The sequence below is a fragment of the Triticum urartu genome, chromosome 6, assembly GCF_003073215.2.
Source record: "Triticum urartu cultivar G1812 chromosome 6, Tu2.1, whole genome shotgun sequence".
In the NCBI taxonomy this organism is placed as follows: Eukaryota; Viridiplantae; Streptophyta; class Magnoliopsida; order Poales; family Poaceae; genus Triticum; species Triticum urartu.
Window position 1 is genome coordinate 97,875,355 of NC_053027.1, and position 14,186 is coordinate 97,889,540.

Genomic DNA, 14,186 nt, shown 5'->3' on the forward strand with positions numbered 1-14,186 from the left:
AGAAGGATATTATAGGCGTCCCCGACCTCGTGCGCGATCGGCTTGATCACCCGCTCGCCGCCGCGATCCGTCTCATCTACGCCGCGCGACCGACCTGGCTCGTCGGCTATGCGCGCCTCCGCAGGTCCCGTGAAGATCGTCCCCGAGTTCAGCGCGCCTCTCCACCGATCGAGCATCGGGCTGCCGCTGCGTCGCCCCGTCGGGCTGCAGCGCCGCCGCCCCATGGTTCTCCTCGTGGCTGCATCGACTCGTGCGTCGCCGCTGCGTCGCCCCTTCGGCCCGTAGTGCTGCGATACGCGGTCCACGCCGCCGCCCCGAGGCCATCCCCGCGGCTGCACCGACTCGCGCACCGCCGTTGCGTCGCCCCTTCGAGCCGTAGCGCCGCGGCCCGCGGTCAGCTCCGCCGTCACCGCGCGTCGACCTCCCGTGGTATGCGCCACACCGTCTTCCTTGGCGCGGGAACGCCACCGTCCGCGTCGGTCTTCGTCACGCTGTCAGGGTTCTTCGCCTACTTCGAGCACCGCCGTCGCACTTCTAACCTAGCCGCCACCGCCGTCAGGCCGCCGCCGCCGCTCTTCTTTGGCCGCCGCCGCGGCTACCTCCGTAGCTGCCGCCGCCACCCGTCCTGCCCGTTCGTCTTCGTCCAGCACTAGCCCGTCGCCAGCGTCGTCGTCATCTACCTCGACCACTTCGTCTACTCCGACCACCATTGGTGACATCGGCACCGCGTCGATGGGCGCCGCAATCGTCGTCGAGTTCTTCTCTGCTGGCCCCTCTGACTTCTCCGACATGGCGTACAGCTCATGCAGGTCCCTCGTCTACGCATGCCCAGTGCTGGCAACACCGATGCGTGCCTTCATCCACGACGTGTCCCCGGGCCTGGCATGCCTGGTCGGCGCTTCATCAACTTCGTCTTCGTCCGTCTACGCATGCCTGGTGCTGGCAACACCGGTGCGTTCCTTCGTCCACGATGTGTCCCCGGGCTTGGCAAACCCGCCACGACGCGTCGTCAACAACATTTTCTTCCCGGCGCACCCCTACTTCGACACCACTGCGCCCATGCTAACTCGGCGCCCTCTTGCGCCCGCGGCTCCACGGCGACTTCCTCGACACCGGCCACCCTGACTCGACATCGACCACGACATTCGTCGCACTGCTACCTCGACCACGGCTCCACCACCCACGCTCTCGGCTACATCGACAAATGGCACAAAGGGCTACCGCTTGCTTGAGCAACCTCGTTGGTTTCCACTCCAGCCATGACTCCGCGATGTGTTGACCGTTACAACTGTGGGGGGGGGGGTGTCCGTCGGCTTGCCTTCGGATTCTTCTCCAGTCTCACCGTCTGCGTCGCTACCGTTGTGACTGCGGGGGGATGTTGAGTAACGTGATTGTATTAGGAAATATAGGTTAGACTAGGAAATATTCTGGCTTGCCTTGTACTCCAAGTAGATCATGTACTCTTATATATATGCCCATGAGGCTCAAGCAATACAATGACTATTCCACCAATCCCTCTCTCCCTTCTAACAGTTAATCTTCAAGAGGCTCTTTTTTGTTGTTATTCCCGCAAAATGCAATGAGGAAAGCAACTCGCAACAAAGACGCCGCTGGCAACGGAGACATGCATAGCAATCTGCCCAATGACCTTCTGCTTAACATTCTTGACAGGGTGGACACTGTTGGAAATATGCCCTAGAGGCAATAATAAATTGGTTATTATTATATTTCCTTGTTCATGATAATCGTTTATTATCCATGCTATAATTGTATTGATAGGAAACTCAGATACATGTGTGGATACATAGACAACACCATGTCCCTAGTAAGCCTCTAGTTGACTAGCTTGTTGATCAATAGATGGTTACGGTTTCCTGACCATGGACATTGGATGTCGTTGATAACGGGATCACATCATTAGGAGAATGATGTGATGGACAAGACCCAATCCTAAGCCTAGCACAAAGATCGTGTAGTTCGTATGCTAAAGCTTTTCTAATGTCAAGTATCATTTCCTTAGACCATGAGATTGTGCAACTCCCGGATACCGTAGGAATACTTTGGGTGTGCCAAACGTCACAACGTAACTGGGTGGCTATAAAGGTACATTACAGGTATCTCCGAAAGTGTCTATTGGGTTGGCACGAATCGAGACTGGGATTTGTCACTCCATGTGACGGAGAGGTATCTCTGGGCCCACTCGGTAGGACATCATCATAATGTGCACAATGTGATCAAGGAGTTGATCACGGGATGATGTGTTACGGAACGAGTAAAGAGACTTGCCGGTAACGAGATTGAACAAGGTATCGGGATACCGACGATCGAATCTCGGGCAAGTACAATACCGCTAGACAAAGGGAATTGTATACGGGATTGATCGAATCCTCGACATCATGGTTCATCCGATGAGATCATCGTGGAACATGTGGGAACCAACATGGGTATCCAGATCCCGCTGTTGGTTATTGACCAGAGAACGTCTCGGTCATGTCTGCATGGTTCCCGAACCCGTAGGGTCTACACACTTAAGGTTCGATGACGCTAGGGTTATAAAGGAAGTTTGTATGTGGTTACCGAATGTTGTTCGGAGTCCCGGATGAGATCCCGGACGTCACGAGGAGTTTCGGAATGGTCCGGAGGTAAAGATTTATATATGGGAAGTCCTGTTTTGGTCACCGGAAAAGTTTCGGGGTTTATCGGTAATGTACCGGGACCACCGGGAGGGTCCCGGGGGTCCACCAAGTGGGGCCACCAGCCCCGGAGGCTTGCATGGGCCAAGAGTGGGAAGGGACCAGCCCCTGAGTGGGCTGGTGCGCCTCCCACAAGGCCCAAGGCGCAGCTAGGAGGAGAAGGGGGAAACCTTAGGCGCAGATGGGCCTAAGGCCCACCCTAGGGCGCGCCCCCTTCTCCCCCTCTTGGCCGCCCCCCCTCCATCCCATCTAGGGCTGCCGCCCCCTAGGGGTGGGAACCCTAGAGGGGGCGCACCCTCCTCCCCTTCTCCTATAAATAGTGGGGGTTTGGGGCTGCCCAAGTGACACGATTTGATCTCTCCCTGGCGCAGCCCTACCTCTCTCCTCCTCGTCTCTTGCGGTGCTTGGCGAAGCCCTGCTGGAGTACCACGCCCCTCCACCACCACCACGCTGTTGTGCTGCTGCTGGATGGAGTCTTCCTCAACCTCTCCCTCTCTCCTTGCTGGATCAAGGCATGGGAGACGTCACCGGGCTGTACGTGTGTTGAACGCGGAGGTGCCGTCCGTTCGGCACTAGGATCTCTGGTGATTTGGATCACGACGAGTACGACTCCTTCAACCCGTTCTCTTGAATGCTTCCACTTAGCGATCTACAAGGGTATGTAGATGCACTCTCCTTCCCCTCGTTGCTGGTTTCTCCATAGATAGATCTTGGTGACACGTAGGAAAATTTTGAATTTCTGCTACGTTCCCCAACAGTGGCATCATGAGCTAGGTCTATGCATAGTTTCTATGCACGAGTAGAACACAAAGTAGTTGTGGGCGTTAATTTTGTTCAATATGCTTACCGTTACTAGTCCAATCTTGATTCAGCGGCATTGTGGGATGAAGCGGCCCGGACCGACCTTACATGTACTCTTACGTGAGACTGGTTCCACCGAATGACATGCACTAGTTGCATAAGGTGGCTAGCGGGTGTCTGTCTCTCCCACTTTAGTCGAATCGGATTCGATGAAAAGGGTCCTTATGAAAGGTAAATAGCAATTGGCATATCACGTTGTGGTTTTTGCGCAGGTAAGAAACGTTCTTGCTAGAAACCCATAGCAGCCACGTAAAACATGCAAACAACAATTAGAGGACGTCTAACTTGTTTTTGCAGGGTATGCTATGTGATGTGATATGGCCAAGAAGAATGTGATGAATGATATGTGATGTATGAGATTGATCATGTTCTTGTAATAGGAATCACGACTTGCATGTCGATGAGTATGACAACCGGCAGGAGCCATAGGAGTTGTCTTTATTTATTGTATGACCTGCGTGTCATTGAACAACGCCATGTAATTACTTTACTTTATTGCTAACCGGTAGCCATAGTAGTAGAAGTAATAAGTTGGCGAGACAACTTCATGGAGACACGATGATGGAGATCATGGTGTCATGCCGGTGACAAGATGATCATGGAGCCCCAAGATGGAGATCAAAGGAGCTATATGATATTGTCCATATCATGTCACTATTATTTGATTGCATGTGATGTTTATCATGTTTATGCATCTTATTTGCTTAGAACAACGGTAGTAAATAAGATGATCCCTCATTAAAATTTCAAGAAAGTGTTCCCCCTAACTGTGCACCGTTGCGACAGCTCGTTGTTTCGAAGCACCACGTGATGATCGGGTGTGATAGATCTAAAGTTCACATACAACGGGTGTAAGATAGATTTACACACGCGAAACACTTAGGTTGACTTGACGAGCCTAGCATGTACAGACATGGCCTCGGAACACAAGAGACCGAAAGGTCGAGCATGAGTCGTATGGTAGATACGATCAACATGAAGATGTTCACCGATGATGACTAGTCCGTCTCACGTGATGATCGGACACGGCCTAGTTGACTCGGATCATGTAATCACTTAGATGACTAGAGGGATGTCTATCTGAGTGGGAGTTCATAAGATGAACTTAATTATCCTGAACATAGTCAAAAGGTCTTCGCAAATTATGTCGTGGCTCGCGCTTTAGTTCTACTGTTTAGATATGTTCCTAGAGAAAATTTAGTTGAAAGTTGATAGTAGCAATTATGCGGACTAGGTCCGTAAATTGAGGATTGTCCTCATTGCTTCATAGAAGGCTTATGTCCTTAATGCACCGCTCAGTGTGCTGAACCTCGAACGTCGTCTGTGGATGTTGCGAACATCTGACATACACATTTTGATAACTACGTGATAGTTCAGTTAAACGGTTTAGAGTTGAGGCACCGAAGACGTTTTGAAACGTCGCGAAACATATGAGATGTTTCGAGGGCTGAAATTGGGATTTCAGGCTCGTGCCCACGTCAAGAGGTATAAGACCTCCGACGATTTCTTAGCCTGCAAACTAAGGGAGAAAAGCTCAATTGTTGAGCTTGTGCTCAGATTGTCTGAGTACAACAATCATTTGAATCGAGTGGGAGTTGATCTTCCAGATGAGATAGTGATCTTTCTCCGAAGTGATTACCACCAAGCTGCTAGAGCTTCGTGATGAACTATAATATATCAGGGACATATATGATGATCCTTGAGATATTCGCGATGTTTGACACCACAAAAGTAGAAATCAAGAAGGAGCATCAATTGTTGATGGTTGGTGAAACCACTAGTTTCAAGAAGGGCAAGGGCAAAAAGGGATGCTTCATGAAACGGCAAATCAGCTGCTGCTCTAGTGAAGAAACCCAAGGTTGAACCCAAACCCGAGACTAAGTGCTTCTGTAATAAGGGGAACAACCACTGGAGCAGAATTACCCTAGATACTTGGTAGATGAGAAGGCTGGCAAAGTCGATAGAAGTATATTGGATATACATTGTGTTAATGTGTACTTTACTAGTACTCCTAGTAGCACCATGGTATTAGATACCGGTTCGGTTGCTAAATGTTAGTAAACTCGAAATAAAAAGCTGCGGAGTAAACGGAGACTAGTTAAAGGTGAGCTGGCGATATGTGTTGGAAGTTTTTCCCAAGCTTGATGTGATCAAGCATCGCACGCTCCCTCTACCATCGAGATTGGTGCTTGCGTTGAGCATAGACATGATTGGATTATGTCTGTCACAATACGGTTATTCATTGAAGGAGAATAATGGTTACTCTGTTTATTTGAATAATACCTTCAATGGTCTTGCACCTAAAATGAATGGTATGTTGAATCTCGATCGCAGTGATACACATGTTCATGCCAAAAGATATAAGATAGTAAGATAGTACCACCTACTTGTGGCACTGCCACGTAAGTCATATCGGTATAAAACGCATGAAGAAGCTCCATGTTGATGGATCTTTGGGCTCACTCGTTTTGAAGAGTTTGAGACATGCGAACCATGTCTATTGGTGTATATGCATGAAGAAACTCCATGCAAATGGACCGTTTGGACTCACTTGGTTTTGAATCACTTGAGACATGCAAATCATACCACATGGGCAAGATTACTGAAAGCCTCGTTTTCAGTAAAGTGGAACTAGAAAGCAACTTGTTGGAAGTAATACATTTTGATGTGTGCAGTCCAATGAGTGCTGAGGCGTGTAGTGGATATCGTTATGTTCTTACTTCACAGATGATTTGAGTAGATGTTGAGTATATTTACTTGATGAATCATGAGTCTGAATTATTGAAAGGTTCAAGTAATTTCAGGGTGAAGTTGAAAGATCATCGTGACAAGAGGATAAAAGATCTATGATATGATCATAGAGATGAATATCTGAATTACGAGTTTGGCACAGAATTAAGACATTGTGGAAATTGTTTCACAACTAATACAGCCTGGAACACCATAGTGTGATGGTGTGTCCGAACATCATAATTGCACCCTATTGGATATGATGCATACCATGATGTCTCTTATCGAATTACCACGATAGTTTATGGGTTAGGCATTAGAGAAAACCACATTCACTTTAAATAGGGCACCACGTAATTCCGATGAGATGACACCGTATGAACTATGGTTTAGAGAAACCTAAGCTGTCATTTCTTAAAAGTTTGGGGCTGCGACGCTTATGTGAAAAAGTTTCAGGCTGATAAGCTTGAACCCAAAGCAGATAAATGCATCTTCATAGGACACCCAAAACAGTTGGGTATACCTCCTGTCTCAGATCCGAAAGCAATAAGGGATTGTTTCTAGAATCGGGTCCTTTCTCGAGGAAAAGTTTCTCTCGAAAGAATTGAGTGGGAGGATGGTGGAGACTTGATGAGGTTATTGAACCGTCTCTTCAACTAGTGTGTGGCAGGGCACAGGAAGTTGTTCCTGTGGCACCTACACCAATTGAAGTGGAAGCTTATGATAGTGATCATGAAACTTCAGATCAAGTCACTAACAAACCTCGTGGGATGACAAGGATGTGTACTACTTCAGAGTGGTACGTAATCCTGTCTTGGAAGTCATGTTGCTAGACAACAATGAACCTACGAGCTATGGAGAAGCGATGGTGGGCCCGGATTCCGATAAATGGCTCGAGGCCATAAAATCCGAGAGAGGATCCATGTATGAAAACAAAGTGTAGACTTTGGCAGAACGGCTCGATGGTCGTAAGGCTGTTGAGTACAGATGGATTTTAAAATGAAGACGGACAATGATGGTAAGTATCACCATTAAGAAAGCTTGACTTGTCGTTAAGATTTTTTCCGACAAGTTCAAGGAGTTGACTATGATGAGACTTTCTCACTCGTAGTGATGCTAAGAGTCTGTTGGAATTATATTAGCGATTACTGCATTATTTATGAAATCTTGCAGATAGGATGTCAAAACATTGTTTCCTCGACGATTTTCTTGAGGAAAGGTTGTATGTGATACAACCGGAAGGTTTTGTCAATCCTGAAAGATGCTAATAAGTATGCAAAGCTCCAGCAATCCTTCTAAGGACTAGAGTAAGCATCTAGGAGTTGGAATGTATGCTTTGATGAGATGATCAAAGATTTTGGGTGTATACAAAGTTTATGAGAAACTTGTATTTCCAAAGAAGTGAGTGGGAGCACTATAGAATTTTTGATGAATATATGTTGTTGACATATTGTTGATCAGAAATGACGTAGAATTTCTGGAAAGCATATAGGGTCATTTGAAAGGTGTTTTTCAATGGAAAACCTGGATTAAGCTACTTGAACATTAAGCATCAAGATCTATAAGGATAGATCAAAAACGCTTAATGGTACTTTCAAATGAGAACATACCTTGACATGATCTTGAAGGTGTTCAAGATGGATCAGCCAAAGAAGGAGTTCTTGCCTGAGTTGTAAGGTATGAAGTTAAGACTTAAAGCTCGACCACGACAGAAGAAAGAGGAAGGACGAAGGTCGTCCCCTATGCTTTTGTCATAGGCTCTATACGGTATGCCATGCTAAGTACCGCACCTGATGTGTGCCTTGCCACATGTCTGGCAAGAGGGTACAAAGATGATCTAGGAGTAGATCACCAGATAGCGGTCAAAATTATCCTTAGAGAAATAAGGATATGTTTCTCGGTTATGGAGGTGATAAAGAGTTCGACGTAAAGAGTTACATCGATGCAAGCTTAACACCTATCCGGATAGCTCTAAGTAGAGATACCGGATTTGTATAGTAGAACAGTTATTTGAAATGGCTCCAAATATAGCGTAGTAGCTGCATCCGCAAGATGACATACATACGAATCTGAATGTTGCACACCCGTAGACTACAACCTCTCTCACAAGCATAACATGATCAAACCCAGAACTCTTTGGGTGTTAGTCACATGGGGATGTGACCTTGAGTGTTAATCACATATCGATGTGAACTGGATTATTGACTCTAGTGCAAGTGGGAGACTGTTGGAAATATGCCCTAGAGGCAATAATAAATTGGTTATTATTATATTTCCTTATTCATGATAATCATTTATTATCCATGCTATAATTGTATTGATAGGAAACTCAGATACATGTGTGGATACATAGACAACACCATGTCCCTAGTAAGCCTCTAGTTGACTAGCTCGTTGATCAATGGATGGTTACGGTTTCCTGACCATGGACATTGGATGTTGTTGATAACAGGATCACATCATTAGGAGAATGATGTGATGGACAAGACCCAATCCTAAGCCTAGCACAAAGATCGTGCAGTTCGTATGCTAAAGCTTTTCTAATGTCAAGTATCATTTCCTTAGACCATGAGATTGTGCAACTCCCGGATACCATAGGAATACTTTGGGTGTGCCAAATGTCACAACATAACTGGGTGGCTATAAAGGTACACTACAGGTATCTCCGAAAGTGTCTGTTGGGTTGGCACGAATCGAGGCTGGGATTTGTCACTCCGTGTGACGGAGAGGTATCTCTGGGCCCACTTGGTAGGACATCATCATAATGTGAACAATGTGATCAAGGAGTTGATCATGGGATGATGTGTTACGGAACGAGTAAAGAGACTTGCCGGTAACGAGATTGAACAAGGTAACGGGATACCAACGATCGAATCTCGGGCAAGTACAATACCGCTAGACAAAGGGAATTGTATACGGGATTGATCGAATCCTCGACATCGTGGTTCATCCGATGAGATCATCGTGGAACATGTGGGAACCAACATGGGTATCCAGATCCCGCTGTTGGTTATTGACCAGAGAACGTCTCGGTCATGTCTGCATGGTTCCCGAACCCGTAGGGTCTACACACTTAAGGTTCGATGACGCTAGGGTTATAAAGGAAGTTTGTATGTGGTTACTGAATGTTGTTCGGAGTCCCGGATGAGATCACGAACGTCACGAGGAGTTTTGGAATGGTCCGAAGGTAAAGATTTATATATGGGAAGTCCTATTTTTGTCACCGGAAAAGTTTCGGGGTTTATCGGTAACGTACCGGGACCACCGGGAGGGTCCCGGGGGTCCACCAAGTGGGGCCACCAGCCCCGGAGGCTTGCATGGGCCAAGAGTGGGAAGGGACCAGCCCCTGAGTGGGCTCGTGCGCCTCCCACAAGGCCCAAGGCACAACTAGGAGGAGAAGGGGGAAACCCTAGGCGCAGATGGGCCTAAGGCCCACCCTAGGGCGCGCCCCCTTCTCCCCCTCTTGGCCGCCCCCCTCCATCCCATCTAGGGCTGCCGCCCCCTAGGGGTGGGAACCCTAGAGGGGGCGCACCCTCCTCCCCTTCTCCTATAAATAGTGGGGGTTTTGGGCTGCCCAAGTGACACGATTTGATCTCTCCCCGGCGCAACCCTACCTCTCTCCTCCTCGTCGCTTGCGGTGCTTGGCGAAGCCCTGCTGGAGTACCACACTCCTCCACCACCACCACGCCGTTGTGCTGCTGCTGGATGGAGTCTTCCTCAACCTCTCCCTCTCTCCTTGCTGGATCAAGGCATGGGAGACGTCACCGGGCTGTACGTGTGTTGAACGCGGAGGTGCCGTCCGTTCGGCAGTAGGATCTTCGGTGATTTGGATCACGACGAGTACGACTCCTTCAACCCGTTCTCTTGAACGCTTCCGCTTAGCGATCTACAGGGTATGTAGATGCACTCTCCTTCCCCTCGTTGCTGGTTTCTCCATAGATAGATCTTGGTGACACGTAGGAAAATTTTGAATTTCTGCTACGTTCCCCAACAGACACGCTCGACGCTATAAGGACCCGCATCCTGTCCAAGCGAATGCTGAAGCTCCCTGCCATGCTCACGCGGATCTTCCTAAGTGTTAGGTCCATTCCAGGTCTCCATGATCGTGTTGTCATCACCAGCGAGTTGCTCCGGACCAACAGTGCCGTGGCTCATGTAAAAGATAGCATCTTGACCACAAGGAGCCCGGACATCGCCATCAGCAAACTCAGAATCAGATTTATCTTGACGCAAGATGACTCTCTCACCATTGCCAAATCTGTTGCCCATGCCATGGCAGCCCGGAAGGTTGACGCAGCCGAGTTTGAGATCACAACGAAGAAGGCTTATAAGATATCCTCTCCTGATGATCTCGTCCGCTTTGGGAAGCAGTTCAATGATTTTATCGGTGCTTGTCCGGATGCATTTGCTGGTCTTAGGTGCCTGTGGCTGCGCAACATGAGGTTTGGTGAACTGGACATTCCCAACATCCTCAGCACTTGCAAGCTCTTGGAGTCTCTGCATTTAACCTATTGCGACTCAGGGATCCATTCTGTACTCCAAGTAGAACATGCTCTACTTGTTGAGCTCGAGGTTGACTATGGGCAATTTGAGAGAATCGAGCTGATATGTCTACCCAAACTCCAACGGGTGAGCTATACTGGTTGGTACTCTCATGAAGATCCCCTTTATTTTGCTTTTGTACCACAGCTTTCAAAGCTGAGCCTCACTAAAACTGGTGTCAGTTCGGATAAGACTCTTGAGTTAACTATGTTCCTTGCTAATGTTCCTGCCATAACCGATCTGCATCTGGATTTTAGAAGTGAAAAGGTACTCATTAGTTTTTGAATCATATCTGTCCCTTCTCACTTTACATATGATGGTTATATGTAACAATAGTAACTTGAGGGGGTCTTCTCCGCCAGTTGAGAATGTAGTTTATATGGAACTTGCACTGACTTTGTATTCTTTTTTCCATCCTAGATCTGGGTTCTACCAGAATGCCCGAAGCTGCTCACGACTATGCTCAGCAAACTACAACATGTGAATCTAGACAATCTTCCTGAAGGATGTGATTTAGGTTGGACACCATTTATTCTTGAAGCTGCACCCTCCCTAAAAGCGCTGTGCATCACAGTATGGGATCATTGGTGCATAATGGCGACAGACAAAGAGTTTCGGAAGGAAAATGGTTTCTGCGAAAAGGCAGACGTGAAGTGGAAGCCATATGCCGCTGCTTTCAAGCACAAGAATCTGGCTAAGCTTACCATATATGGCTTACAACTTGACGACAACTTTATGCGATACATCAGGTGTGTTGTGGAAGCTGCAGTGAATATGATAGAGATATATCTGCATGATAGAAAGATGTGTGGACGCTGTGGTGACTTGGATCCCGAGATCAAAGACAAGGTTTGTCCATCAAGATATCCACGGACCCCTGAGGAGAGGAAGAGGGCAGTTGAGGGGTTGGGTTTGGCTTCGCCGGCTCTGATTCACTTTCGGTCCTAAATGAAAATTGATCGGCACTGTATTCTTATCATCTATCCTATCATGTATTAGTTGGAAGGACTTCCTCAATTGCATAATAATTCTATAGTTACCGACCTGTACTCTGCTTTCCCTTCAATTGAAGCTTGTACTATTGCCTAACTGAGCCTCCATAACTTTTCTTTATGTTAGAACCAAACACTTCTGATGCATTGGAATAAGTTGATGTGTTCACTGCTTCCATAGTCCATACATACATAAGGATTAGTTTAGGAACAACAAACAGGTAAGCAAGCACTCATGTCGCCCTCGACGGTTTCTATTTCTGCGGAAAGTGTAGAGACAGTGTTTTCTTACCTAGGAAACTGACTCCGTGGTGATTAGAAAATTATATGTATCTATCGATATGCACTCTCTCTTTTTCTCAAATTTGATTGATAGAAGTACTTTGGATGCAGATCGGTGGTTCAAGGAAAAAAAATACTATCCAACTTATTTCTGCTACAATTGGCTGTATGTAAATGTCCTAGAACAAAATATGAAGCATGCATGGGTTATCATATTGCACAAATACTCCCTCCGTTCTTAAATATAAGTCTTTCTAGAGATTTCAATATGAACTACATACGGATGTATATAGACATATTTTAGAGTGTAGATTCACTAATTTTGTTCTGTATGTAGTCCATAGTGGAATCTCTAAAAAGACTTATATTTAGGAACGGAGGGAGTAGTTGAGTAAACCAATTGGTTGTTGTTGAGAAAATCAGTGTTCAGATATTATATCTCATGTTCTTCCATTTGGAGATAGATAATAATTGAGAGAGAGAGAATCAAGTTGCCCTGCTTTAGTAAATCTCTTGGATTCATATGACATATCCTCGCATTAGATGAAGACCTCATTAAAACTTATTCACAAAATAATAATCCCATAAGCAAGTGTAAATTGATGTATGCAAATTTGTTCACTCATAGTAAAAGGTGTGCTGTGATTGGTCTTGAAAGTCGAACTGTTTAGATTTTTCTGTTGTCTTTTTCGCTGGAAACTCAGAGATGCATTGACCTACAAATCCAATGGAATTGAAATTGTTCCAGCTTGCATATCTAGGATTACTAGATTATCAGTAGTAGAACTTTGAGCCTCTAAATGTGCCTGGTTGCAGGATGAATGGTAAGAGATTGATGTCAATATCGTGGTTTCGAAGAGGAAAGGTACTATTAGGGCTTTGGACGATGCTTCGGTGCCTTAAAGGCACCGAAGCTGCGTCCTAGGCTGAGTTAAACGTATTCTCTACAAATGTTTAAGACTCTTGGAAGGCTGGAACTACATATACAAGGAATCTACAGACTTCATGTCAAGAAGGTATTGTTGTAGTTCTTTAATGTGATGACAAATATTAATGTGCAAAGCAGGTGTGTATTGTTTTTCTGTAGCCATTGTTCTTTCATAGAAACCAAACTCTGAGTTGACAATAAAGTTATATTGTTTGATGAAATTATCTGCCATTTAGACTGTATTATTTATACGTGTATATATACTGACATTGAACATCTGCAAAGTGCAAATACATTGGAACCATTTTATTAACTGAAAAAGTATATAATGGGTGATCTGTATTGGTTGTATAACTGAAGCGTGCCATACATAAACCATCAAAATTGATAAATCATCACAGTAATCATCGGGCTGAAGGAAATATGCCCTAGAGGCAATAATAAAGTTATTATTTATTTCCTTATATCATGATAAATGTTTATTATTCATGCTAGGATTGCATTAACCGGAAACATAATACATGTGTGAATACATAGACAAACAGAGTGTCACTAGTATGCCTCTACTTGACTAGCTCGTTAATCAAAGATGGTTATGTTTCCTAACCATGAACAAAGAGTTGTTATTTGATTAACGAGGTCACATCATTAGTTGAATGATCTGATTGACATGACCCATTCCATTAGCTTAGCACCCGATCGTTTAGTATGTTGCTATTGCTTTCTTCATGACTTATACATGTTCCTATGACTATGAGATTATGCAACTCCCGTTTGCCGGAGGAACACTTTGGGTGCTACCAAATGTCACAACGTAACTGGGTGATTATAAAGGAGCATTACAGGTGTCTCCAAAGGTACATGTTGGGTTGGCGTATTTCGAGATTAGGATTTGTCACTCCGATTGTCGGAGAGGTATCTCTGGGCCCTCTCGGTAATGCACATCACATAAGCCTTGCAAGCATTACAACTAATATGTTAGTTGTGAGATGATGTATTACGGAACGAGTAAAGAGACTTGCCGGTAACGAGATTGAACTAGGTATTGGATACCGACGATCGAATCTTGGGCAAGTAACATACCGATGACAAAAGGAACAACGTATGTTGTTATGCGGTCTGACCGATAAAGATCTTCGTAGAATATGTAGGAGCCAA

At 45.8% G+C, this 14,186-nt stretch overlaps 1 protein-coding gene across 1 annotated transcript; it reads left to right on the forward strand.

Moving 5' to 3' along the window:
- Positions 1–1,579: 1,579 nt before the first annotated feature.
- On the forward strand, positions 1,580–11,774 carry LOC125513352. The gene is made up of 4 exons (XM_048678449.1): positions 1,580–1,672; positions 3,464–3,467; positions 10,279–11,093; positions 11,247–11,774. Exons 1-4 carry the CDS (start codon positions 1,580–1,582, stop codon positions 11,772–11,774), a joined length of 1,440 nt encoding a protein of 479 aa, XP_048534406.1.
- Positions 11,775–14,186: the final 2,412 nt, after the last annotated feature.

Excerpts from the sequence above, each read along its gene's own strand:
- LOC125513352 (XM_048678449.1), top strand. The coding sequence starts at position 1,580 with ATGAGGAAAGCAACTCGCAACAAAGACGCCGCTGGCAACGGAGACATG. Across the intron at positions 11,094-11,246 it reads TGGATTTTAGAAGTGAAAAG|ATCTGGGTTCTACCAGAATG; the intron begins GTACTCATTAGT and ends TTTCCATCCTAG.